General features: G+C 41.4%; 1 protein-coding gene and 1 pseudogene across 3 annotated transcripts; one reads left to right on the top strand and one right to left on the bottom strand.

The window, feature by feature from the left end:
* Positions 194-8,800, bottom strand: ASB8 (ankyrin repeat and SOCS box containing 8). Of its 3 annotated transcripts, none has more exons than XM_005680027.3 (4): positions 8,695-8,800; positions 5,802-5,965; positions 4,206-4,310; positions 194-2,072 (listed from the first exon to the last, which is right to left on the bottom strand). In XM_005680027.3, exons 2-4 carry the CDS (start codon positions 5,928-5,930, stop codon positions 1,440-1,442), a joined length of 867 nt encoding a protein of 288 aa, XP_005680084.1. In that variant the 5' UTR covers positions 5,931-5,965; positions 8,695-8,800; the 3' UTR covers positions 194-1,439. The 3 variants fall into 3 exon arrangements, with proteins under 3 accessions (XP_005680084.1, XP_005680083.1, XP_017903356.1); XM_005680026.3 differs by having other exon boundaries at positions 5,802-5,961; XM_018047867.1 differs by lacking the exon at positions 5,802-5,965.
* LOC102177033 lies at positions 8,519-27,734 on the top strand (annotated as a pseudogene).

Here is a 27,816-nt window from a genome sequence, read left to right as displayed (position 1 = left end):
GAGTCCAACATTAATTAAAGCAGCCAGATGTTCTCTGTACAGTTCTGTAAGGGGAAGAAAAATTAATAAATATCAAGCACTGTTATCACTGATTCTTCAAAACAGCCTATGCAGATGGTGTGACAGTCTGAGATGACACTGGGACTCAGGGCAATAATGTAAAGAAAAGTAGGAACAGTAGAAATTTCCAAACTTGCTTTTAGACCTTTTTATTTCTTTTTCCTTATGTGAGCAAAAACACCAATAACAAAAGGACAAAAGCAGACATACTTTTTCAAATTAGCTGTGTCAGCAGATACTGTTCATTTTTATTTATAGTTCCCAATCAGTTAAAAAAAAAAGTCTTTCACATTTGCATAAGGTCATCTAGAATCTACAACTTGATCTAGCTTAGGAACATGAAGAGGAAGAGTACCCAGACTTAAGTATTGTTCACTAAAACAGATCTCTTTTGGGTAGGTGGGTCATCTCAGAGGAAGCTCTTATGAGTGCTCTTCCCCCACTCCCCAACTCCACCCACACCACCAAGGTCTTTTTGTGTAGATCAGTAAAAAGCAAAGTTTCCCAAACAACTGAAAACAAACTCCAAACTCTTGGCAGAGTGAATGAAAGACACATGAGACAAGGCAGCCCAGCCCACGTCCTCCCCTGCTAGAGCAGACACCTCCCTCTATGGTGGGCGCAGGAAGAGCCTGCCCAAGCCCACTAGCACAAACTGGCTGTCAGGAAGAGAAAGAATTGCATTCAAAGAAAAGTTCTTAGGATTGCTTAGAACCTTCTATCTCTTCTACTACATGGAGAGCAGCAAGATAATCTTTCTAAAATAACACTGCTGAACTACTGTAAGCCTTGGGCACACTCACGGAAAAGCAGCAAAAACTGCCCTTCCCTTCAGTGGTGAGAAGGGGCCAGTCCCTTTTGAATGCCCGGGGATGATTCTAGGGACATCCGGGCCAGTTCTGAACCTGTGCACCATCTGAGGCGGTAGTTATCTTCATCTTTGGGCTGCAGCTGTCAGCTGGAATTTTCTTAAACTTCTTTGCAGATCAATTAAAATGTTTCTAGAGCGATTCTTCCGAAAGTTAATCATGTTCCCAAAGGCAAACCAAATGCACATGCTATAAATACTCTTCATCTGCCCAGAGAAATTCAGTCTCACTGTTGATTTCTTTCCCTAAGGAGGGTTGGGGACACCTCTTCCTTTGCAGGGTGCAATATAAAAGGCCTAGTAAGCAAGAAACAGAAACAAAAGTGAGGGACATTTTTTTGTTTGTTTGCTTGGTTTGGGGAGGGGAGGTGATGTGAAGGTTACTGTTGTGACATGTTGCCTTGAAATATAAACCACACAACAGGAGCAACTGCTTTTCCTGTTTTCCAAGACAGACGGTGCTGCAGGGCAAAACCTTACACAGAGTTGCCGGCCTGACATCTCCTCCAGGCTATTCTACGAGTAACAGGTATTCCTTCAGAGAAGCTGGCAGAGGAAGGCCCTTGACGGCATCCGGCAGATACTGGAGTCCCAGGCTCCGGCGCACAGCATAGCGAGAGAGTGTTTTTAGAGTCCCTGGGGCTGAGCACAGAACAGTCAGCTTTTCACACAGCTGCTGGTCTTTGGCCACTTCTCGTGGCATGGTGCCATTTTTCCTTAATTCAAAGTGTCCAACAGCTCTGTGGAGGAGCTCAAAGCAAGAGTCCTCTTTCTCTGTCCCAAGCCCCCTGACTAGCAGAGCCACCAGACGGGAGATGGGCGTCTGGCCTTTTAGGTTGATGACTCTGACCTCTGCACCGTAATCAAGAAGGATGCTGACGCTCTCAAGATTTCCTTTCATGGCAGCCCAGCTGAGCGGGGTGTCATTGTTGTAATCCAGGGCGTTGACAGAGGCCCCGCTCTCTAGGAGGGCCCGCACACACTCAGCATTGTTCTTAAAGGCTGCCCAGTGAAGCGGGGTGTCTCGGTTACCATCCAGTGCGTTGGGGTTTGCACCATACTCCAACAGGACCTCCACACAAGCCTCATCTTTCTCAGCTGCATAGTGGAGGGCTGTTCGGTTGTAACCATCCAGGGCATTCACCTGTGAAGAGGGAGCGATTATATTACAGTGTATGGACGATGGGCGGGCAAAGAGGCTTGCATGTGCCTAGCCACTGTCTTTGCTATGTGATTTTCTGAACATGCAGGCCAACAAGCAATTCCCAGGGAGTTGTGACCAGGATGGAGCTGAGGAGCAAGCAGGAAACAACAGCCCCCAAACAACCAACACTCTATTATGCCCATTGGTTAGCTGGCCTGCATCATCTAGGGTTTCGCTGCCACATCCTTATTTACTGTTCCCTAGGACCTCTACCTGGAGAAGGCGATGGCACCCCACTCCAGTACTCTTGCCTGGAAAATCCCATGGATGGAGGAGCCTGGTGGGCTGCAGTCCATGGGGTCGCAAAGAGTCAGACACGACTGAGCGACTTCCCTTTCACTTTTCACTTTCACGCATTGGAGAAGGAAATGGCAACCCACTCCAGTGTTCTTGCCTGGAGAATCCCAGAGACAGAGGAGCCTAGTGGGCTGCCGTCTGTGGGGTCGCACAGAGTTGGACACGACTGAAGCGACTTAGCAGCAGCAGCAGCAGCAGCAGGACCTCTACCACACAGTAAGGGGGAAGAAACAAGTCTAAGTACTTGTAATTACTCTGACAGACATTTATTGGAAGGCAGCTTGAACCTACTGGCAGAGTAAAAGTTCTGGATTATTCTACTTATCCTGACTCGCTCTGTATCCTGTGGCTAATGGCAACCAGACTGAAAAATAATGAAGTCAAGTTTCTGCCCATGTAGCTCTGTTGTGTTTTTTAACCACACAGAACAGCTCAGAACTATTCATCCAAGTCAGCCCCCTGCAAACATATGTTGTGGGGTCATGAGAGAACCTGGAGGAAAGCATGCCGAGGAAAGAGCACAAATCCTCTGATGCTGAAAAGCCGCTGGCTTGCTAAACTCAGCATCTCCTATAATATTTGGAGGCTACAAAGATTTCATTTAAATCCTAGGTTTAAATAGCGAATTTTCTCCCCCATAAAATGCACTAAAAAAAACCCACCCCTGAAATATTTAATCTTCAATCTTCTATTTAGCTAAAAACTGAGTTCAATCTTCTATTTATCTAAAAACTGCCCCCTCACCCCGGGGATAGTCTCACTTTCATCATTGCTATTAATCACTGGCTTTCATTTCAGGGTCGCTCACGAAAGTTATGGGGTAGTTTATGACAGGCAGAGAACAGCATGGTTGTGTGTAGGTGGGGATGCTGGGGGCTAGAGGAGGCTTACCCACCAGCGTGTCTGGGGCCTGCACACCTGCTTCATGGCATCTTTGATTCGAATGACTGCCTCAACCTGTGCACCCTGAAGATGCCACAAAAGCTGTCAAAACTGCTGCTTTATTTATTTAACAGGCACTTATTTAGTCTAATAATTACTACATGCCAGTGTTCTAAACAGTTTCAACCTTATGAAGAATACACCATTTATCATCCTCATTTTATAGATGGGGAAGCTGATGCAAAGAAAGATTAAGTAATCTGTTCAAGATCACAAAGCTGGAAATGACAGCTGGAATTCAAATCCATGAAGTCTGGGTCCAGACTCTCTATTCTTTTATTCGTTATACTATGCTGCTTCTTGCTAATGCCAATAAAAGTTAATCTAGTTTTTTTATGTTAAGATACATTAGAAAGAAGATAACAAGATATGGTAAAACAGAAAAAAACGAACGGGCAGAAAGAGCACAAGTAGCTCAATCCCGAGGAAGGGACTGACCCACTGACTGATTTTCCAGTCACAGACACGTGAGAAGTGCACGCTGGCGGCAGGTCTCAAGTGGTTTAGATCGAACCAGGGTTGAGGGGACTGAACAGTCAAAAGAGGATTAAATAGAGATATAAACAACCCCAGAAGGAAGGCTGGGAGATTAAGGGGAGATAAAAATTACCTCTTCCCAGAGCCATGGTCAGTGTATGAAAGAAAGGCAACGGAATGAAGTACTCTGGATGATTTACCATTACATTTTGTTTGAATATTGGCCACACCAAAGCTACCTAGAAGGTGGGAGCAAGAAGGTGGGACAAGATAGGAGAAGAGACAAAACATTTTAAGGAAGTGTGAAGCCCAAGTTTTAGTGAATCACTGATGTGACAGTGTTAAAAAAAACATTACCTCAGCTCCCTTTTCCAGCAGTAACTCCACACAGTCCGCATCGGACACCATGCAGGCACAGTGCAAGGGCTTCAGCGTGCCGTGGGTACAGTTCACATCTGCTCCCTAGGGACAGAAGGAAGCTTCAGTGGGTGTGCTCAGCTCTGGCTCACCAGGCAGGACAAGACTCAGATCAATGTCTGGGGTAGGGGTGGAGAAGGGGTCTAGCTCTAACTGTATTGTAAATATACTACCAGCCCCAGTACCTATTCCTGTTAATTAAATGAAATTACAATGCCAATATCCAAACCAAGAGGATACACTGAAGATGAATGCAAGGAACTGTTGATGCCTTAGATCAAGTCATTAAGTTTCTCCATAAGCTAGCCTGAAAGATGGCCCTGGGGATGGACATCACTAAGGACATAACCTTGCATGTAAAAGCAGTGGAACCTTATCACCAGGCAGGAAAGCTGGAAAAGCAATAGACTTTCTCTGGCTACCATGCTCTGAAAAAGTCAGGAATGTGTCTTTCAGACAGAAGCCAGGAGAACTGGCACGCTCTTCTTGCCATCTAACAGATGACCATCACTAACAGTAAGGTCATCTTAATGTTATGTCTTCGTTTATAAACATATATAGCATATACTTATAAACTAAGTGGCTCCTTGGTATCAGCATTCTCTGCCACCTAGCCCCCACTGGTACTTCTGTTTCGTATCTGATGAAGGAGCTGGAGACACCACGGTCTGACCAAAGTCACAGAATGACTCAGCAGCAGAGCTGGAATTAGAATGTGACAAAGTTTCTACTGCTGAGTCTTCTGATACCACTTTTGCTGAGAACAAGCTAATGCTATCTGACTTTTCTTCTCACAGCTGTGCCACACAACTCTGAAGCAGCTACAGAGCTCTAGGCTGTAAACAGGATTCTAGAGTTCTTCAAAAGAATGTACAGCAGTAGCCATCTGGATGCATTCTCTAGAGATTAAAAAAAAAATTACCCTGTAACTTTTCTTCAACAGGAATAATATACAGAAAAGCATCAACGCCCTTCCAGGATACTAGCCGTTTAACAGAAGTACAGAATAGTACTGGTTAGACAGCAGACAGTTAAAGTGTTTCCTTAAGTCAAAAATTACCATGTATTTTAGGGATTGATAATCTCTACAGAACTGTAAGTGGTAGCTGTTGTTAGGATGATAGAAGGCCAGTGATATCCCTCCATGTAATTATTAACTACAAGGGTTTGAAAACCACTAATGCTTTGCTTGCCTCCTTCTTCCCATAGTACAACATGTGTAGAAGAGTTTGAGCTTGCTGAATCCCGTATGCCCATACCCAGAGAGAGATTTTATAAAGAGCATGAAACTAGGGTTATCTAGAACATAATTCCCAAAGAAAAATGTCATTTGCACAAAGTGAAAGGCAGAAGAGAAGAGAAGCAAAACGTATGTTAATGGTTAAGTTAATACGTTTTAGAATATCGCAAAACCTGTAAAAACTCCCTGTGATCTTGCGGTGAGTCAGAGCTGCAAATCTGTAATCTATTAGGATTCCCCAGGAACTCTCCCACCTCACCTCCCCAAGGACTCCTGCGTCAGCCCAGTGCACTCACCCCTCTGATGAGGTCCTCTACATTGTCGTGTGGGAAGGAGCGAATGGCAGCGATTGTTCGGATTAAGCGCTCTGAGAGAGAGTATTTGCTCTGAATGCTCTGCATAATATACCACATACTGGAACTCATCAAGGCTCAGAGTACGTTCACATGCTCCAAACTGCCTGAAACAAAGATGTTTTAGGCATACACAATACCACTGAGCACACCTGTCCTTAGGGTTAGAGGTTCTCCAAGGCCTTCCCACTACTAAAACCACATTTCAAAGAGTCAATGACTCATTAATACCATTCTTCCTAATCACAAGAAGGAGAATATGATAGTTGCTGAGTGAGCTGGGTAAATTGGACAAAAGGATTCTGACCCTGAGAACCCCAGCTCTACTCTCTGGCCTCGTCTAGCACCGGACTTCCCCAAATGCTCCAAGCTCCCCAGTGAGCTCTTCATGGTTTAAAAAAGATCAAGCCAGGAGAGGGATTCCTGTAAAGCCCAAGGATTTCACAAAACATGTGTTTTCCTCCTCTGAATTATGTGGTCTTTATTATCAGCACCCCCTTTAGGTGACTTGTTACATCTGACCTTGCAGTATAGTTATGCTCATACTATTTTTCAATCTAAACTGTAATTAGTTGGGAGGCAAGGTTCTCGTCTTCTACTTTTTTAGACCATCTCAGGCCAGCCACAGAGTCTCACAAAAAGCAGCCATTTAATAAATACTGGCTGACTGACTAAAGGGTATTCGAGTGATTATCACCTGTGAGAAGAGCAGAACAAATGCATTTGTGTTAATGTGACGAGCCATCTGTGGCTCAGTTTAAAATGACTTCAGCAAAGAAAAAAATGAGAAGTGTTTGAGGTGAAACTCTAAAATAAGGAAGCAATGCCAAAGTATAATTACTCTGGGGTCATCTATGTAAAATTAGGAAAAAAGTTTAAAAGTTCTGACTAATGATGTATGTTTGCAGTTGCAGGAAAATAAGCAGATTTAAGAGTGAAAAATGAATTTAAAAATTCAATAATTGGCTATTTGTGACAACTGAGAAGTAGACCTGAGTTCTGTGTTGGAAGAAGAAAATAATGCAATATTGGCTCAGACAATAAAGAATCTGCAGGTCTGGAAGATCCCCTGGAGCAGGGGAGCGGCAACCCACTCTAGTATTCTTGCTTAGAGAATTCCATGGACCTGGCAGGCTACAGTCCATGGGGTCATAAAGAGTCAGACACAACTGAGTGACTAACACAACACAATCAAAACAATACTTAAATTCAACTATGATAAAAAGTTTTGGCTCTCTAAGGGCCATATACCAGTTGGGGAACATTTAAGATTACAGCAAAGAAGGCAGAGCATTTCTATGAAAAAGCATATATCAAAAACTGTAAAGAAAGCATGGTATGCTCTCTAGGTGTAACCATTTAGGAATCTAGGATCCTGTCAAACCATAAGCTCCTTGCCAGTAAATAGAGCGTTATTTTTAATAGTGCCTGGCACACAGCAGGTTCTCAATAAATATTTGTTGAATCAATGTACAGCTTATTACTTAGGACCCTAGAAAAATTTAAGATGTACAGTAATTAGACATCTTATGTATATGATGATTACTAAGGGAAAAACACTAAAATTTTTTAATTTTGGTCATTTCATACGATGTAACTTTTTTGATGGACTCTCCTCTTATACATTATGTAATAATACTATAAACTCTTCCATCTTGCTACTGGGTAGCCATTTATATGTTTAAAATATATATAGAATTAATTAATGGAAGTTAAAAATCAATTCATAGGTATCAGTGATTCAAATTTGGGTATTCTCCCTACTTTATCAAGAACAAAGCTTATTTATTCTTAATAAGCTTACACACTTTTTATATGCCTCTCTGAAATTTTCCGAATAGTTTAGACTTGGAATACGTTTTAATCTTTGCAACAGCTCCTCAGAGACAAGAGTCTGTATTTCACACTTCTTTGTTGTAAGGAAAAAGGGGAAAAGGTACAGATGTATTTGAGTCAGCGATTCCAAAAACAAACAGAGCATCCAAAGTGGAAGGCTTAGCCCGAAGTGGTTCTGTTAAACATTTCTGGGTCATGATAATCTGAAAACAAAACAAAACAAAACAAAACCAAAACCAAAAAACTAGACCCTTGCAATCATTTTCGGCGCTTTCTTGGACTCCAGGCTAAGAAATCCTAACTCAGAATACAACCACTAGTTCTCTGCGGCTGCCTCAAAGCTCCTGCTGAAGAGTGAAACTTCGGGGCACATTGACAACATTCACTGTCAGGAAGCATCACGAAATCTAGACTCGACATATCGCCAGACAGCAGCCCGTGCACGGTTTGACCCTCTGTGGCCCCTTTCCTCTGCTGGGGCAGAAAGCTCCCTCTCTCCCATTTTCTTCCACTTCGGGTCCGAAGAAAACACCAAGGGGGTTTTCTTAATGCGAAGCTAGAAGCAAAGGAGGGGAGAGGCGACATTCAGCAGCTCCAGTGCTAGGGAGGCCGGGCTTTCGCCCACGGGCTGGGAGGCCCGCGACCCGGCCAGGCGCGACCCTGCCCCACCGCACCAGCTGAGGGGGCTCGCGGCAGCTAGATCTCGCCGAGTCTAAGGGGCGGAGGGCGAAGACGTGTGGTGTCACTTTCCGCACGGGCTCCGCAAAGACCACAGCAATCCCAGCAGGTCTCGCGGGGCCGATACTGAAATGGGGTCACGAAATATGCCGGGGAGCCCCAAAGGCGAACCAATCCCCGCCCAGATCCCCTTAAGGCCCGGGACGAGATCCCAGCCTCGAGGGCTGGCAGATCGCGAGCGGGGAGTGAAAGTGTTACTGGGCGTGGTGCTCGAGGTTAGGAAACCTGACTGCAGACATTCTTGCAGCGGGGCGACACTCACCGAACCGTGGGGCTGACCGGGGTGGTGAAAGCGGCTGTCAAGGCGTGACCCGGAAGCAGAAGTTGTCGCCCGAGGGCTGCTCTGTTTACAGGTTGGGCGACTGGGATGCGCGCGTGCGCACCGACCACCGTCCGAAGGCGGAACGCGCCTGCGCAGTCTTGCGAAGCCGCTTCCGTCTAACTGGTTTAATCAGTTTACTTTCTAGCCGCGGCAAAGGATTTTGCGCAGGCGCAATGTGGCGCTTTCGGCCGCAGCTGCGGGGCTCGGTCTGTGGCGGTGGTGGGCAAAGAGCTCATCAGCTGCTGGCTGTTGGCCCGACTCTGGCCCTACGTGGACCAGGCTTGCAATGAGTTCATCCGAAACCTCCCCTGCCTCCTACTGTCCCCATCTGATAATAGGACCTGAATACCCCTTTTCCAGATTATTCCCAAACTCGCGACACTGATTCTATTGGTTTGGAGACTAAGCTGTTAGTGAGAAGTATCTTTGGCAATTAAGAGACTTCCAGCATTTTTCATAAAATATTGGAACGCATTTATGCTTCTTCGAGCATTGTCCACTCTCGAAGGAAACTATATTAAACAAGCACTCAAGAGGAGGTACTAGTCCAAATGTTGAAGGCTGAAAAAAGATGTACATGCTTAACATTAACCTTTCCCAACCAGAGATGCTGACACCTCCGAGTGAAGAATTTTCCGTGCAAAACATAAACATTTTGAAGCCAGCGGCATGTAGTGGTCTGTGCATAGAGTGAAGCAGCCCACACAGGCAGACTAAGTGCTATATCTACCCTTCAGCCACTCCCCAAAGCTTGCTCAGAGAAACAGTACTTTACCAGTTTGAGAGTGAAACAGGGCCCAGAAAGTTCAGTTTATCGGTGAGGAAATGGCGAACTGGAAAGGTTCAGCGAGGCTCCTGACTTCCAAACTGAAAAAGAACTTTTCCGGGCAGGTATGTGTCCCCAACCTCCTACCACTCTGCTATGGTGAGATAGTTCAGTTTTTCAAAAGGAGATTAAACCTAGATTTTAAAAATGTGAATTGAAAATGTTGGCAATATTTGTTTTAAAGAAAAATTTCAGAAAGAGGCAACATTCAATTTCCAAGCCACCATTTCCAGACTCGGACTAAAGGCTGCTTTGGTCATTGGCGTGTGTCCTAAGTCACTTCAGTCTGCTCCAGGCAAGAATATTGGAGGGGGTTGCCATGCCCTCCTCCAGAGGATCTTCCCTACCTGTGGATCGAACTGGTGTCTAGGTGTGTCTCCTGCATTGCAGGCGAATTCTTTACCAGGTGAGCCATCTGGGAAAACTTGGTTATTGGAAGCTCTGTGGAAGAGGGGTTTAGGTGTAGCCCTCTGATTGGGAGTGGTGGTGGTTTAGTTGCTAAGTCGTGTCCAGCTCTTGCAACCCCATGGACTGTAGCCTGTCAAGCTCCTCTCTTCATGAGATTTCCCAGGCAAGAATAAGGGACTAGGTTGCCATTTCCTTCTCCACTGATTGGGAGTGAGTCTGGGGAATTGACTTGAAACTGTAGCCATGTATTAACTACATTGTTTTTAATTCATATGTTTACTTGAGAAAGTTTCAAGGAAATTGAATGAGATTATGTGAAGACTAGAGGAAAACAATAAAATGGGAAAGACTAGAGTTCTCTTTGATGGCACCCCACTCCAGTACTCTTGCCTGGAAAATCCCATGGACGGAAGAGCCTGGTAGGCCGCAGTCCATGGGGTCGCTAGGAGTTGGACACGACGGAGCAACTTCACTTTCACTTTTCACTGTCATGCATTGGAGAAGGAAATGGCAACCCACTCCAGTGTTCTTGCCTGGAGAATCCCAGGGATGGGGGAGCCTGGTGGGCTGCCATCTGTGGGGTCGCACAGAGTCGGACACGACTGAAGCGACTCAGCAGCAGCAGCAGCAGCAGCGTTCTCTTCAAGAAAATTAGAGATACCAAGGGAACATTTCATGCAGAGATGGGCACAATAAATGACAGAATGGTATGTACCTAACAGAAGCAGAAGATATTAAGAAGAGATGGCAAGAATACACAGAAGAACTATACAAAAAAGAACTTCATGACCCAGATAACCATGATGGTGTGATCACTCACCTAGAGCCAAACATCCTGGAATGCAAAGTCAAGTGGGCCTTAGGAAGCATCACTGTGAACAAAGCTAGTGGAGGTGATGGAATTTCAGTTGAGCTATTTCAATTCCTGAAAGATGATGCTGTGAAAGTGCTGCACTCAATATGCCAGCATATTTGGAAAACTTAGCAGTGGCCACAGGACTGAAAAATGTCAGTTTTCATTCTAATCCCAAGGAAAAGCAATGCCAAAGAATGTTCAAACATTTTTACTACTGCACAGTTGCACTCATCACACACACTGGGAAAGTAATGCTCAAAATTCTCCAACCCAGGCTTCAACTGTATGTGAGCAACCGCGAACTTCCAGATGGTCAGGCTGGATTTAGAAAAGGCAGAGGAAGCAGAGATCAAATTGCCAACATCTGTTGGATCATCAAAAAAGCAAGAGAGTTCCAGAAAAACATCTACTTCTGCTTTATTAACTATGCCAAAGCCTTTGACTGTGTGGATCACTACAAACTGTGGAAAATTCTTCTAGATATGGGAATATCAGACCACTTGACCTGCTTCCTGAGAAATCTGTATGCGGGTTAAGAAGCAACAATTAAAACTGGACATGGAACAACGGACTGGTTCCAAATTGGAAAAGGAGTATGCCAAGGATGTATATTGTCACCCCATTTATTTAACTTCTATGCAGAGTAAATCATAAGAAATGCTGGGCTGGATGAAACACAAGCTGAAATAAGATTGCTTGTAGAAATATCAATAATCTCAGATATGCAGATGACAACACCCTTATGGCAGAAAGTGAAGAGGAACTAAAAAGCCTCTTGATGAAAGTGAAAGAAGAGAGTGAAAAAGCTGATTTAAAACTCAACATTCAAAAAACTAAGATCATGGCATCTGGTCCCATCACTTCATGGCAAATAGATGGAGAAACAATGGAAACAGTGACAGACTATTTTCTTGGGCTCCAAAATCACTGCAAATGGTGACTGCAGCCATGGAATTAGACACTTGCTCCTTGGAAGGAAAGTTATGACCAACCTAGACAGCATATTAAAAAGCAGAGACATTACTTTGCTGACAAAGGTCTGTCTAGTCAAAGCTATGGTTTTTTCAGTGGTCATGTATGGATGTGAGAGTTGGACTGTGAAGAAAGCTGAGCACCAACGAATCAGTGCTTTTGAACTGTGGTATTGGAGAAGACTCTTGAGAGTCCCTTGGACTGCAAGGAGATCAAACCAGGCCCTAGGAAGGTTCAGCCTCCAAACACAGGGGCAAGAGAAATCTGTGTTGGTGCTGACCCAAAATGGGGGAGTTCATTCTGTGAACCTATCCTTCCACCAGCAGGCAATGTCACAGGAAAAATCCATCCACCTACAGATACATGTCTTGTTTGAGCTCTTCAGCTCCCTTCCCTGTATCCAGAACTGTGTGACTCACATGAATAACCCAATGGCATATTCTAGCTTGGACTCCTTTCAGTCCAACTTGGCTGAAGAATTAATGAGGTAAGAAGCAGAGTTGTAATACACTCCATTCCATGATGCTGTGGGCCCAGGCTTGTTAAGCCTCTCTCTCGAGATCCAGTAAGGTGATACTCTCCACAGCACCACTCATAGCTTTCTCAAGTAGAGCACAAGCCACATAACTATCCTGCCATTCAGGCCTTCATATCTTATTGAATCTAGCTCTAGGAGACCCTCCATTCTTTTTCAGAGAAGCCAGTGCACAAAAGGAGAAGGTCCCCACAGGTTCACAGCAAAAATGGACCCAGCAAATGAAAGTACTGCTTCTGAAGGGTGGGATCCATCCCTTTTCAAAGGTTCTATGCTTTGGCAGCTCTTGTTCAAAGTTATGTGCAAACCAGGATGGTAGGAAGAGAAGCTGGAGTACAGAAGACCTAGGTCTTTGTCCTAGTTCTAAGATTCATAGTTATTTCATCCCATTTGTTTGGGTATCAGTTTTCTAATTTGTAAAGTAAGAGCATTGGCTGAAATAATCTCTAAATATCCTTTTATTTCTATACGTTCTGAAACTGCCTAATTCCTAAGCAAAAAAAAAAATCCTGCTTCCAAGTTTTTACCCCCTAGCCCATATAAAGAGAAGGCAATGGCACCCCACTCCAGTACTCTTGCCTGGAAAATCCTATGGATGGAGGAGCCTGGTAGGCTGCAGTCCATGGGGTCGCTAAGAGTCAGACATGACTGAGCGACTTCTCTTTCACTTTTCACTTTCATGCATTGGAGAAGGAAATGGCAACCCACTCCAGTGTTCTTGCCTTCTCTCAGTGGAGAGAATCCCAGGGATGGCAGAGCCTGGTGGGCTGCCATCTATGGGGTCGCACAGAGTCGGACACGACTGAAGCAACTTAGCAGCAGCAGCAGCAGCAGCCCATATAAGAACAGCTTTATGGCTATCATGTGTGCTAACTTGCTTAGTCTTGTCCGACTCTTTGCGACCATATGGACTGTAGCCCTGGAGAAGGAAATGGCAACTCACTCCAATATTTTTGCCTGGAGAGTCCCATGGACAGAGGAGCCTGGAGCACTGCAGTACATGGGGTCAAAAATGTTGGACACGTGGCCCAGAGGAGCTACTCCATGTTCAAGGTCAGGAGGGGTGACCTCGTCCAAGGTAAGGAGCACTGGCTGTGCTTTGCTGGAGCAGCCGTGGAGAGATACCCCACGTCGAAGGTAAGAGAAACCCAAGTGAGATGGTAGGTGTTGTGAGAGGGCATCAGAGGGCAGACACACTGAAACCATAATCACAGAAAACTAGCCAATCTGATCACACGGACCACAGCCTTGTCTAATTCAATGAAACTAAGCCATGTCATGTGGAGTCACCCAAGACGGATGGGTCATGGTGGAGAGGTCTGACAGAATGTGGTCCACTGGAGAAGGGAATGGCAAACCACTTCAGTATTCTTGCCTTGAGAACCCCATGAATGGTATGAAAAGGCAAAGTGATAGGATACTGAAAGAGGAACTCCCCAGGTCAGTAGGTGCCCAATATGCTACTGGAGATCAGTGGAGAGATAACTCCAGAAAGAATGAAGGGATGGAGCCAAAGCAAAAACAATACCCACTTGTGGATATGACTGGTGATAGAAGCAAGGTCCAATGCTTGTAAAGAACAATATTGCATAGGAACCTGGAATGTCAGGTCCATGAATCAAGGCAAATTGGAAGTGATCAGACAGGAGATGGCAAGAGTGAATGTTGACATTCTAGGAATCAGCAAACTAAAATGGACTGGAATGGGTGAATTTAACTCAGATGACCATTGTATCTACTACTGTGGGCAGGAATCCCTTAGAAGAAATGGAGTAGGCATCATGGTCAACAAAAGAGTCTGAAATGCAGTACTTGGATGCAATCTCAAAAATGACAGAATGATCTCTGTTCCTTCCAAGGCAAACCATTCAATATCACGGTGATCCAAGCCTATGCCCCAACCAGTAACGCTGAGGAAGCTGAAGTTGAACAGTTCTATGAAGACCTACAAGACCTTTTAGAACTAACAGCTAAAAAAGATTTCATCATAGGGGACTGGAATGCAAAAGTAGGAAGTCAAGAAACACCTGGAGTAACATGCAAATTTGGCCTTGGAATATGGAATGAAACAGGGCAAAGGCTAATAGCGTTTTGCCAAGAGAATGCACTGGTCATAGCAAACACCCTCTTCCAACAACACAAGAGAAGACTGTGCACATGGACATCACCAGATGGTCAACACCGAAATCAGATTGATTATATTCTTTGCAGCCAAAGATGGAGAAGCTCTATACAGACAGCAAAAACAAGACAGGGAGCTGACTGTGGCTCAGATCATGAACTCCTTATTGCCAAATTCAGACTTAAATTGAAGAGAGTAGGGAAATCCACTAGACCATTCAGGTATGACCTAAATCAAATCCCTTATGATTATACAGTGGAAGTGAGAAATAGATTTAAGGGACGAGATCTGATAGACAGAGTACCTGATGAACTATGGACAGAGGTTCATGACACTGTACAGGAGACAGGGATCAAGACCATCCCCATGGAAAAGAAATGCAAAAAAGCAAAATGGCTGTCTGAGGAGGCCTTACAAATAGCTGTGAAAAGAAGAGAAGTGAAAAGCAAAGGAGAAAAGGAAAGATATAAGCATCTGAATGCAGAGTTCCAAAGAATAGCAAGGAGAGATAAGAAAGCCTTCCTCAGAGATCAGTGCAAAGAAATAGCGGAAAAGAACAGAATGGGAAAGACTAGAGATCGCTTCAAGAAAATTACAGATACCAAGGGAACATTTCATGCAAAGATGGGCTCGATAAAGGACAGAAATGGTATGGACCTAACAGAAGCAGAAGATATTAAGAAGAGGTGGCAAGAATACACAGAAGAACAGTACGAAAAAGATCTTCATGACCCAGATAATCATGATGGTGTGATAACTCATCTAGAGCTAGACATCCTGGAATGTGAAGTCAAGTGGGCTTTAGGAAGCATCACTGCAAGCAAAGCTAGTGGAGGTGATGGAATTCCAGTTGAGCTATTTCAAATCCTGAAAGATGACGCTGTGAAAGTGCTGCACTCAATATGCCAGCAAATTTGGATAACTCAGCAGTGGCCACAGGACTAGAAAAGGTCAGTTTTCATTCCAATCCCAAAGAAAGGCAATGCCAAAGAATGCTCAAACTACCGCACAATTGCACTCATCTCACATGCTAGTAAAGTAATGCTCAAAATTCTCCAAGCCAGGCTTCAGCAATACGTGAACCATGAACTCCCTGATGTTCAAGCTGGTTTTAGAAAAGGCAGAGGAAGCAGAGATCAAATTGCCAACATCCACTGGATCATTGAAAAAGCAAGAGAGTTCCAGAAAAACATCTATTTCTCCTTTATTGACTATGCCAAAGCCTTTGACTGTGTGGATCACTACAAACTGTGAAAAATTCTTCTAGAGATGGGAATACCAGACCACCTGACCTGCCTCTTGAGAAACCTATATGCAGGTCAGGAAGCAACAGTTAGAACTGGACATGGAACGGTAGACTGGTTCCAAATTGGAAAAGGAGAATGCCAAGGCTGTATATTGTCACCCTGTTTATTTAACTTCTATGCATAGTACATCATGAGAAATGCTGGGCTGGAAGAAGCACAAGCTGGAATCAAGATTGCTGGGAGAAATATCAATAATCTCAGATATGCAGATGACAACACCCTTATGGCAGAAAGTGAAGAGGAACTAAAAAGCTTCTTGATGAAAGTGAAAGAGGAGAGTGAAAAAGTTGGCTTAAAGCTCAACATTCAGAAAATGAAGATCATGGCATCCGGTCCCATCACTCCATGGGAAATAGATGGGGAAACAGTGGAAACAGTGTCAGACTTTTTTGTTGGGGGCTCCAAAATCACTATAGATGGTGATTGCAGCCAGGAAATTAAAAGACGCTTACTGCTTGGAAGGAAAGTTATGACCAACCTAGATAGCATATTAAAAAGCAGAGACATTACTTTGCCAACAAAGGTCCGTCTAGTCCATGCTATGGTTTTTCCATTGATCATGTATGGATGTGAGAGTTGGACTGTGAAGAAAGCTGAGCGCTGAAGAATTGATGCTTTTGAACTGTGGTGTTGGAGAAGACTCTTGAGAGTCCCTTGGACTGCAAGGAGATCCAACCAGTCCATCCTAAAGGAGACCAGTCCTGGGTGTTCATTGGAAGGACTGATACTGAGGCTGAAACTCCAATACTTTGGCCACCTCATGCGAAGAGTTGACTCATTGGAAAAGATTCTGATGCTGGAAGGGATTGGGGGCAGAAGGAGAAGGGGACGACAGAGGATGAGATGGCTGGATGGCATCACTGACTTGATGCACATGAGTTTGGGTGAACTCCGGGAGTTGATAATGGACAGGGAGGCCTGGTGTGCTGCAATTCATGGGGTCCCAAAGAGTCAGACATGACTGACTGATTGAACTGAACTGAAGCAACTTAACATGGACTGTAGCCCACCAGGCTCCTCTGTCCATGGAGATTCTCCAGGCGAGAATACTAGAGTGTGTTGCCATGCTGCTCCAGGGGGTCTTCCCAACCCAGAGATCAAACCTGAGTCTCATGACTCCTGCATTGGCAGGGGGGTATTAATGGGACCCATGAAAGCTTAATTATAAGATGGTAAAATCTGTATAGTTTCCGTTCCATTTTTGTCTTTTTAAAAAAAATAGTTTTACCTACTTTCCAAAACAGGATAAAGTCTGCTGTTTCCAGGCTTTCATTTTTAAATGTTATTTGTATTATGAAAATGTTCAAGCATATGCAAAAGCTAAGTCGAATAGAATGATGAACTCTTTATAGCATTACCTATGTTTAAGAACCTCTAAAAGCACCTTATGAGAAAGACAGTACCCATCTGCCAGTACACATTAACATTTTTGCTAGGTATTTTAAATCTATTTTTTGTGTTTCTTTGTTGTTTTGTCCAGATTTAGGGTTTTGAAATAAACCACTCAAACAATATCCATAGTACCCTCAGCTTTAGGAGAAATCTTTTCTGAGGTTTGACTTGACATCCCATAAGTTTTCTAAAAACCTGAACAATCTCATTTATGTATCCATTTCTTCCTTAAAAAAAGATGAAAATTTCCCCTGGTCATTATTTCATTCATTAAAATGTCTTGGTTGCTAAATGCTAAAGTATACAGATTCTGGGAAACACCAAGAATTGTATACATTAGGGATGCTTAGTATGCCAGGAGTGAACAATAGCCCATCCATGTGTATTATTTTATAGATGTATAAAATACATGTACAAAAGAGTCTATTTTATAGAGTCTCTGAGAATCCACTGCAAAATCAAAGGTGGCTTCAGACCCTTTCATTCATATATTCAGCAAACATTTATTGGGCTCCTACTTTATTCCCGGCTCTGAGCTCAGCAATGCCCGGAGGACAGAGATACAGAGACACGTTTCTGTATTATCAAGGATCGAGAACAGTCTGTGGCAATTAAAGATGACTATATTTCAACTAAAATTTGATGTACAAAGTTGATGTTGAAGGACAGTTCTACTTTGTGGTAAGATCAAGACAGCATAGAGAGAGAGGGTCTGTGGAGAGCTTCTTGTGTTTGTTTTGTTCCGATCCTGCTCCTATTGCACCCAGAATGAGGTAGTGCTGGTGCTACATCTTCTCAAGCCTAAAGAGGGGCTCTGCGGAACCCGAGTTTGGGACTTGTTTTTCCTAGTTGTAAAACACAGAGAATTGCACTGACTCTTGTATATAAATTAAAGAAGGCAGTGGCTATAAACTAGAGGTGGCTGCCCTAGGACTCCCCAGTACTCCCAGATTAGGCAGGGTTGGCAAATGTGCACATGTTTTCCTGGACCTGATGTGGGCCACACAGAGGACAGTCAGCGTTAGGCCTGTTGGCCTGTTCAAAAGACTTGACTAGAGCTGTAGAGGCACCCAGTGACCAGAAGCTAGAGATGAACACAGGAGTCCTAGAATCTACAGAGGTTGTTGTAGGCAAACACTTATGTCTGTCTAGACCAAAGGCACTCAAGGAAGAGGTCTCTAATGATGGGAATCTCCAAAGAACCTCTAAAAGCACAAAACACCCATCTGTCAGACCCAGTTGTGTAGACCAGTCCTATCAAAACAGAACTTCCCTATCCCCTTAGCTGTCCTGCCTCCTTCCACTTTCACACAGAAGATCAAATAGCAGTTAGCTAGTAGGGAACATCTATGGGGTCGCACAGAGTCGGACACGACTGAAGCGACTTAGCAGCAGCAGCAGCAGTGGAGAACGAGGCAAGTTGAGGAGAAAGCTGAAGGCAGGACTTGCATGGGAGAGGGGGGAAGAGGGCTTACACTAGCATCTTAGAATGAAGACTGAAAGATTTGATTGCCATCTTGGACTAGAAACATTCTGATTACTAAATCGACTCTCTTTCTCTCTCTCTCTCTCTTTTTTTTAAAATTTATAAAATACTGTACATTATTAAAGAATAAGCCAAAAAGTCAGAGAATCTGCTCAATTTTTAGGGGCATGAGAAAATTATCCTCTCCAAATAAATCTTTTTAAAAGATAGCAAAAGTAAAAAAATTAGACTGGTATATGTATATGTATAGCTGATTCACTTTGGTGTACAGCAGAAACTAATGCAACATTGTAAATCAACTAACTTCAATAAAAATTAATTTTAAAAATTAAAAAAATTAAACTGGAATTTTGATAATATTCCATGAATCTTGCATTCAATATCCTAACTCCATCTCTACAAATTTCAGTTTGTTATTTCTGATCTTCATGCTTTGATGACAAGTGATTCCTTGAGTTTTTTAAAAATATATATTGTATCTCTTATAAGACTTTTATTTTTTCTTCTCACCTTTGCTAGTTCTAGTTCTGTTTTGAAGACGTGTTCATTAGATGATGTTGACTGACAGTACAACTAGTGATCCTATTTTCAGACCTTGGCATAAACTTGAACTTGAAATTTGATAATGATGTTTTGCTTGTAGTGATTGCTGCTATCACCGTTCAACATGTATCAGCATCCAGTCTCCATGGATAGACACCATCAAGCTTGCAGATCTGGGTGTCTTGCTTCTTGAGCACTGCAGCAACTTAACAGCCGTGAGCTTTTTGTACAGTTTATTTTTGGAGAGAAAAACTCCTTTTTTTCACCAGCTGGCTCCAAACCCTTTCCTTCTGAGTGCAGTCCTCCAGAGTGACAATTCCTGCAGGAGAGGAATTCTGCCCTGCAACTTCTCTAAGTGGTAACATGAAGCCTTTCACAACAGTTTTCTGGCTTCTGGCCAGAACGCATCAATAACTCTTTTGTCCAAAAAGGCCTCATCCTTTTTCAGGGGCTGTTTTGCAAATGTTGAGACAAAAGTTTTCCTGACATCCTTCCTAGAGAAAGGTGAGTTAAGTTAAGCCTCTTTCCAAAGAGGCTTTTTCCTATCACCAAAGGAAAAGAACCAAAAGGAAGTTTGAGAGACCCTAAGAGTAAAGGAAAGAGAGGGGATCTGTCAAAATTAACAATGTAGAGAGAAAAAGTAAGATCCAAAGGTCAGACTAGTTGGGAAAAATAGCTGTCTTTCATTAGTATAATAGTGCATTTTCCTCTATTTTGAATTTCTTTAATTTTGGGGGTTATCACTTGTAGTGTATTTCTTAATTTAGAAACAATGAAATAGCCATGCAAATACCATAGGGACCAGGGTTCCAGTTCTAATAGTAGCTCTATTTACCTTATTTGTCTAAGCAAGATACACACCTAAGCCTCAATTTATTGATGACTTCACAATAGGATAAGGGTAACAACACCTACCCCAACAGTTAATTTTACAAAACTTAGATCATATTTGTGAAAAGTGGTTTTGTAAACTATATAAATACTGGTCCTTATCTATGTCATCTTTGTATTTGTTCAAGGAGGTTACCAAATGTCTGGTTCCCACAGTTACACTGTAAGCACCTCTACTGCAGGCAGTTAAACTGCACTCACCTCTCCCCGCAGCACAGCCCCAAACATGCAGTAGGTAGTGGATAGATGCAAATGGAATGGAACTAAGATGAACCAGTTTATCAACGCCTGGGGCAGCAGAATGCCTCTATGCACTGGTCCTTGATCTTGAGAAAGAAGTCAGTGGTGCATTTACAAGGAAAGTTGAAAGAAGATTTTCGAAATAGAAAAAAAAAAACTTTAGGGAGGTATAATGTAAACCTCACGAAACTTTTTATAAACCTTGTCCTAGAGAAAGTAGTTCAGGGAGGAAAAGAACAGCATTAATGTGCCGCAGGGGTAGTTTCCGAAGACATGCCATCAGGATTAAACAAGGACTTCTTTCAGAATTGCTCAAAGGCAGACGTGCTCTCAGTATTCAAACTCTGTTTCTCCTTTTTCCTTTTAAATTTCCCCAAGGCTTAGGGAAATTTATGAATCACTGTTTTTTAAATTAGCTTGTCAATGTTTTATTATATTTTTGAACCTACAGATTACCAATATTTTCCAGTATCAGAATGATTTTGCTAATTTTGAGACTTTATAAAGAAAGACTGCCTGAGGGATTTTGAAAAAATGCTGCAGTAAAAATACAAGTAACAATTTTAATGATAATATTCAAATTACAAATGTGCTGTGTTTAGTCACTCATTCGTGTCTGACTCTTAATGACTCCATGAACTGTAACCCGCCAGGCTCCTCTGTCCATTGGATTTCCCAGGCAAGAATACTGGAGTGGGTTATCACTTCCTCCTCCAGGGTGAAGATTTTTCAAGATTGTGTGCAGGTAGATTTCCTAGCAAACCAACCCAGAGTAGACAAACTCCAGCAGGAGAATTTTTAAGATCCTTCAGGGGAAGGAAGTTAACAGAGGAAGTGCCCGCATGCTTGGTTTCAGTGGGTGGTTCAGACTGACCTGGAGAGTCCAACTAGCAAGGAAATAACTGGGTTCTCTGAATCAGTTTTAGGGGTTGAGAAAAAAGTTACCGTTGATCTCATACTTTTGTGCCGTCTTCAGGCCTGCGCTACTTCTAGCCGGAGTATGTCTCCCCCTAGAGGGCAAATAGAGCATTTGTTCCTTCAGGCTCCTCGCTCAGAGTTCAGTAATTAACAGGTTTTTCCCCCTTCCTTGCTTCCTTCATTCGTTCTTTCAACAAATACTTATTTAATCCTATTACTTTGCTGTTTTTTTTTATAATAGATGCTGAAGATACAGCTGAAAATAAGGTCAACACGTTCATTGTCTCTATGGGAATTATAGTTTAGTGTGAGAAATGAATGTTAAAAAATCATCTGAATGCCTAGATAATGACAATAGTGATAAGTTACATAGAGGAAAAGTGTGGAGGATAATATGACTTTCAATAGAAGACCTCAGTCATACAGGGAGAGTAAGGAAAACGTCCCTGCGACCTGGAAGATAGATGGATATAGCCAGATGAACATTGTGGAAGAGGTGTAGGGAGTGGGCCTTCCAGCAAATGGAAGAGAGTATTCAAAGATTTCCAAGAGGAAAAGAGCTTAGGAAGTTGGAAGAAAAGAAACAGGTCAGAATAAGTAGGCTGGGGCACAAGTTGAGGCTAGAAAGGTGCAAATGCTGCAGATGAGGCAGGGTTTGTGGGGCATGTGAAGGAGTCTAAACTTTATCCCCAAAGAATAGGAAGCTATGGACAGATTTTGTGCAAGTGACATGACCACAGCTGTGCTTCTAAAGAATTACTTTGATTTTTCTGATGAAGAATGGATTACAGAAGGGACAGAGTAGGGAGTAAGATAGAGAAAAGAACAATTAAGAGATGCAGGCAGGAAATGATGGGAAGTTGAACTAGAGTAGTGGCCACAGGAAGGGAGAGAAGTGGGTTCATTTGAAATATTTTAAGGTCAGAATTGATAGAACTTGGTGACTGACTACAGGCTGGATTGGAGTAGTTACAGCTTGCCAAGAATGAATCCTAGAGTTTTGCTATGAGCTCGTGAATGAATTGAGGAGCTGTTTACAAAGATAGGAACTGAAGAATAAGCAGGTTATGTGCGGTGTGTGTGTACGGGGGTGTTGGGGGGAATCTGATTAAAGATCGGTTTATCAAATATTTACTGAGACTCCTACTATATGTCAGCCACTATGTTTAACACTAGACCCTAGAAATGAAAGAGTTGGAGCCCATACAGGATCCTTATCTGCAAGAAACTTTCAGCTCACAGAAAATAATGATACCATTAATAGATTACTTCAATATAATGTAGCTTTGCAAGAAGGAACAATGTCTAGAAGAAGCCCAGAAAAGAGGCAGCTTAGCATAACCCTGGGGTTGGGGGTGTTCAGAGACTTCTTAAAAATGATAACTGAACACTCGTGAAAGGTTAGAAGCAGTAAAATATGGTAAAGGCAGGTGGGAGTTTTTCCTTAGGAAAAAGAAGTAATAGCTTATTTAGACCAGTCATTCCTCTGAAAACAATTAAAATACTAGATAGAATATTTTTGTAAAGACTTCCTAAAAATATCCAAGATGGGTTAAAATGGGATTCTTTAAGAACCTATATTTTATTTTTAATTAAAGAATAGTTAATTGACAATATTATATGAGATTCAAGTGCACAACATTGTGATTCAATATTTTCATAGATTATATTCCATTTAAAGTGATTATATTTGCTATATTCCTTGTGCTGTACAGTATATCCTTGTAGCTTATTTATTTTATACATAGTAGCTCTTGATCTCGTACCCCTATCCTGTCTCTACCAGCTTCCCTCTCCTCACTGGTTTGTTCCCTATATTTTTGAGTAAAAGACTTATAACCTCAATTCTATTCCAAACCACAGAAGGACAAACTTCAAAAATTCTTTAAAGAAATAAATATAACATTGGAACCAGAATCTGATAAGACTGCACAAAAGGGAAAACTACACACTGATTTCATTTATGAATATCAATGCAAATAGCCGAAGTAAAACATTACCAAATGGAGTCCAACAGCATGGAATGTCACGACCAAGGGTAAACTGCTTTAGGAATATAAATAGGGTTCAATGTTAGGAAATAGATTAATATGTTTTAAAATGTTATGTATATGAACAAAAAATCTTGCAGTTATCGCCAAAGTGCTGGAAAAATATTTGAGAAAATTCAAGGTGTATTCCTAGTAAAAATAACTTTCAAATGAGAAATAAAAGACTATTTTCTTAACATCACAAAGTCTCTTGATTACCAACTCCTGCTTATCTTGCTCATCTCTTGCTTATCTTACTATTTTCATGGGAAAACACCAGCAGCATTCATACTAATGTCTAAAACAAAATGAGGCTATCCACAACTACTATAACATCAAACATGGTATTAAAGGTATTTGCCATAGCCTTGTTACAAAGAAAGCAATTACATGTATGAGAGTTGTAGATAATCTGATGATATGTCTAGAAAACGAAATGGAAAAGCTACTACAAACCAAAAGATGATTCAGTAAGGTAGCAGGATATAAAAGCAGTTTACAGAAGTCAGCAAGCTTCATAGAAACAGGGAAGAACCAGTTAGCCAGTTAGAAGGTACCATAGCAGAGAATATTCACATCCCATTTAATAGCAACCATAGTTACAAAACTCGTAGGAATGAAGTTAAGAAGAAATATGTAAAAATATAATAAAAAATATGTAAAAAATATGAGAAAAATTTTATAATACTCCCCAAAGACACAAAAGTGGACTCAAGCCAATGAAAGACATACCTTAAGTGAATTCATAAATTTAATATAATTTAATATAATTTCAATAAAAATTTCAACAAGATTTTTGTTTTTTAGTTAGCAAAATGGATGCTTATGCTCATGTGAGAAAATAAACAAGAACTGCCAGGGAAACCTTGAAAAGAAAAGCAATGAGGAGGGGCCAGTTTTACTAGACATGTAAAACACTGTAAAGCCTTCGTACTTAAAAGGATGTAGAATCGGGGGATAAATAGACAGACATCAGGGGAACATGACATAAAGTCTAGGCATCAATCCAATAATAAATTTATTATATGCTTCAAAATAATGAAAAATGGATTCAAATAAGTGTTGCGGAGACAATTCTGTATCATTTGGGAAAACATAAACTTGTATCTGTAGCTTATACTGCACACCAAGATAAATGCCACATGGATCACTTAATTAAACATAACAAAAATGGAAACTGTACAAGTTATAGAAGAAAACATGTAGATTTCTGTATAATATACCCATGGGGGTAGTGGGGAAAGCATTCATATGACTCAAAATCTAGAATCAATAAAAGACTTGATAAATTCCCTTACACACAGTTTTTTAAAATTTCATGGCCCAAATACTGTAAGACCAAAATGAAGAATTCACTGGACAAAATAGTCACAACTCTACTATAGAAAAAGTTAATCTCCCTAGTATATAAAGGTGTTCTAGAAATAAAAAGACATAGCGTAGTGTTAGTTGCTCAGTCGTGTCTGACTCTCTGCAGTCCTACAGACTGTAGCCCGCCAGGCTCCTCTGTCCATGAGATTCTCCAGGCAAGAGTATTGGAGTGGATTGCCATTCCCTTCTCCAGAGGATCTTGCCGACCCAGGGATCAAACCTGGGTCTCCTGCATCGCAGGCAGATTCTTTACCATTTGAGCTACAGGGAAGACCCCAAAAAGAGACATAAGTCCAGTAGAAAAATGAGCACAAGACATAAACTGATAGTTTAAAAAGATTCACGCAAGTGGCCCTTGAAATACTGTCAACTCACTCAAAAAAGAAAAGGAAATTACATTGAGATAGAATTTCTTGCTGTAGCAGCAAAAATCCAAAAATTTGAGAGAACAATTTGTTGTCGAACCTTTAGGGAAAACGACACCGACATGCTACTGGTGAAAAGTGTAGAATGTACAGCTCTTAAGGAGGAGAATTTCCTATTTTTCATACCTTTTTTATTGGCGTATAGCTGATTTACAATGTTATGTTAGTTTTTTGCTGTATGGCAATCAGATATATATATATATATATATATGTATATATATATATATATATATACACACTCTTTTTTTAGAAAAAATTCTTTTCCCATATAGGTCATTTACAGAGCGTTGAGAAGAGTTCCCTGTGCTGTAGAGCAGGTCGTTATTAGTTATCAATTTTATAGGGAGTTCTGTATTATCTACCAAAATTTCAAATAGATGTATTCACCCTTTAACCTAGCAATCACGTTTTTAAGAAATCCATCCTGAAAGCAGCACAGTGGTAAGAATCTGCCTGCTAATGCAGGAGATGCGAGACAGGAGTTTGATCCCTGGGGTTAGGAAGATCCCCTGGAGTAGGAAATGGCAACCCACTCCAGTATTCTTGCCTGGAAAATCCCATGGACAGAGGAGCCTGGCAGGCTACAGTCCATAGGGTCACAAAGAATTGGACACAAGTGAATAGACTCGCACGCATAGTGCTCATTCTAAAAGTACATCTGCACAAACTTGAAATAATACGTGCACAAGGTTAGTCATTGTGGCATTATTTTTAATGGTAAAAATCCTAGAAATGTCCCAAATACTATCAATAGTGGGGATCTGAATAAGCTATTGTACACAATGGAATACTCTGAAGCTGTAAACATTATACACGTTTCCTTCTCCAGGGAGTCTTCCCAACCCAGGGATCAAATGCAGGTCTCTCACATTGTAGACAGATGCTCTACTGTCTGAGCCACGGAAGCCAGGGAAGTCCTATATTTATGTATACATTATAAATAATGCACATATATAGAGTACATTCTATAGTTATATTATACGTATATAGTACATATGTATAATGTACATTATTTAATATATGTTATATATATAACAAATATTTTTATATGTAGCTATAGAATAATCATCACATGTTTTATGTGAGGTGAAGGACAGACACTGTATATAGTAACTATCCTTTGAATAAAATGAAACTTTGGAAAGATTAACCAGAAACTAATGAAAATATTTATTCACAGAAGGTGATGGGGGAATTAGGATAAGGGGATAGAGGGGTGGAAAGGGGACTCCTCTGAGTGTATTTTTAATGTAGTTTTGACTTTAGAATCATGTCATTGTTTTACACATTCAAAAAGTAAATTAAACCAAACAGAAAAAAAGGGCAAGCCCTAAAATTGAAAACAAAAGAGACCTAAATGTGTACAATATTGGTAACATAACCAAAAACAAAGATTTATTTCAATTGACCTTCGAACATAGGAATTTGTCCTTCTTTAGTGGGTCACATTCTAAGAACTAAATAACTCTTAACTTCATTTTGCAGTTTTTTTGTTAGTACTAATATTGGCATTGTGAGACTGTTTTCTGTATGCTATAGGATAAAGCAAAAAAGTTCAATATAAGAAGTAATATACGTTAAATTAAATGTTAAAAATTTAGTGTTTTAATTAAAGTTAAATGCAAAGCACAAGACACAGGTATCCTGAAGAAGCCAGTAAGCTCACTGAAGATATGAACAAGCTGAGGAACACAGAGTTTGGGGTGAGTCTCTGAGCAAACACAGAAAACTGTCCTTCAGTGGATCAAGTATGATGATTCCTCAGACAGCCTCTGTGAAGCTGATGACACATCAGCTGAATATGATAGGATATGAATATGATAGATTGTTCTTAATCCTAAACATTACACAGTGAGAAGGGACCAGATGCTTGGAAGATAGGGAATATCATTGTTTATGAAGAAAATAAAGTCACAGACAATGAAAGATATTTAAATATTTTGGCTTCTAGTCAAGGGAAACGTGAAGAGAACATTTATTGTGTAAAATAGTGGTATACTTCAGACATATCTGGACTACATGCAAGCAATAATGTGTGTTTGAGTGTGAGAGAGCGTTCACAAGATAGCTGTTTGGACAATGGGGACACACATTGTAGAATTTCATCAGTGAGTTTGATGGAATTTTGACTGAAGGACAAGAAGGCCTAAGAACATGTATTTTCCTTACTTAAAAGAATTAAGGCCATTATCTAAAATGCTACTATCCACTGGGCACCCAGATTTCCAGCTATTCACTGAAAATGAAATTTAATTTCAGACAACAAGATTCAAAAATTAGTCTTGGAAATATTTAATGAAGTAAAACAATTTTTTTTACATTTTATGGAATTCATTTTTTTGGCTTGGAATTAAAAAAAGAAGCAAGCTAATTATAGGCACATTTTAGGACATAGTTTAGAGATGTTTCCAAAATTATGGATTGTGTTGGCTGGTTTAAATGTAGACTGTGGAAAATATTCAGACTCAGGGTTTGGGCACTGCCTTAAAGGTCTTGTTTTGAGAGACATTGATAGCAAATACACCAGAAAGTGGGCCCATGTATGAAATTCATCCAAACTGACAGGAAATAGTATCATTGTCTAATGCATTTGGAAGAATTTCTACAAATATGAAAGAATTGGAAAACTTCAAAAAGTTGTTGCAAAATATCCATTAAAGAAATGAGTTGAAATGTACCTGTTCCTGGACAATGGAGGCCAAAGAGTGAAATAGTAACAAAAGTTTGAAGTTGAGCCTTT

This window comes from Capra hircus, chromosome 5 (assembly GCF_001704415.2).
Source record: "Capra hircus breed San Clemente chromosome 5, ASM170441v1, whole genome shotgun sequence".
In the NCBI taxonomy this organism is placed as follows: Eukaryota; Metazoa; Chordata; class Mammalia; order Artiodactyla; family Bovidae; genus Capra; species Capra hircus.
This window is presented reverse-complemented; position numbering and strand designations above follow the sequence as displayed.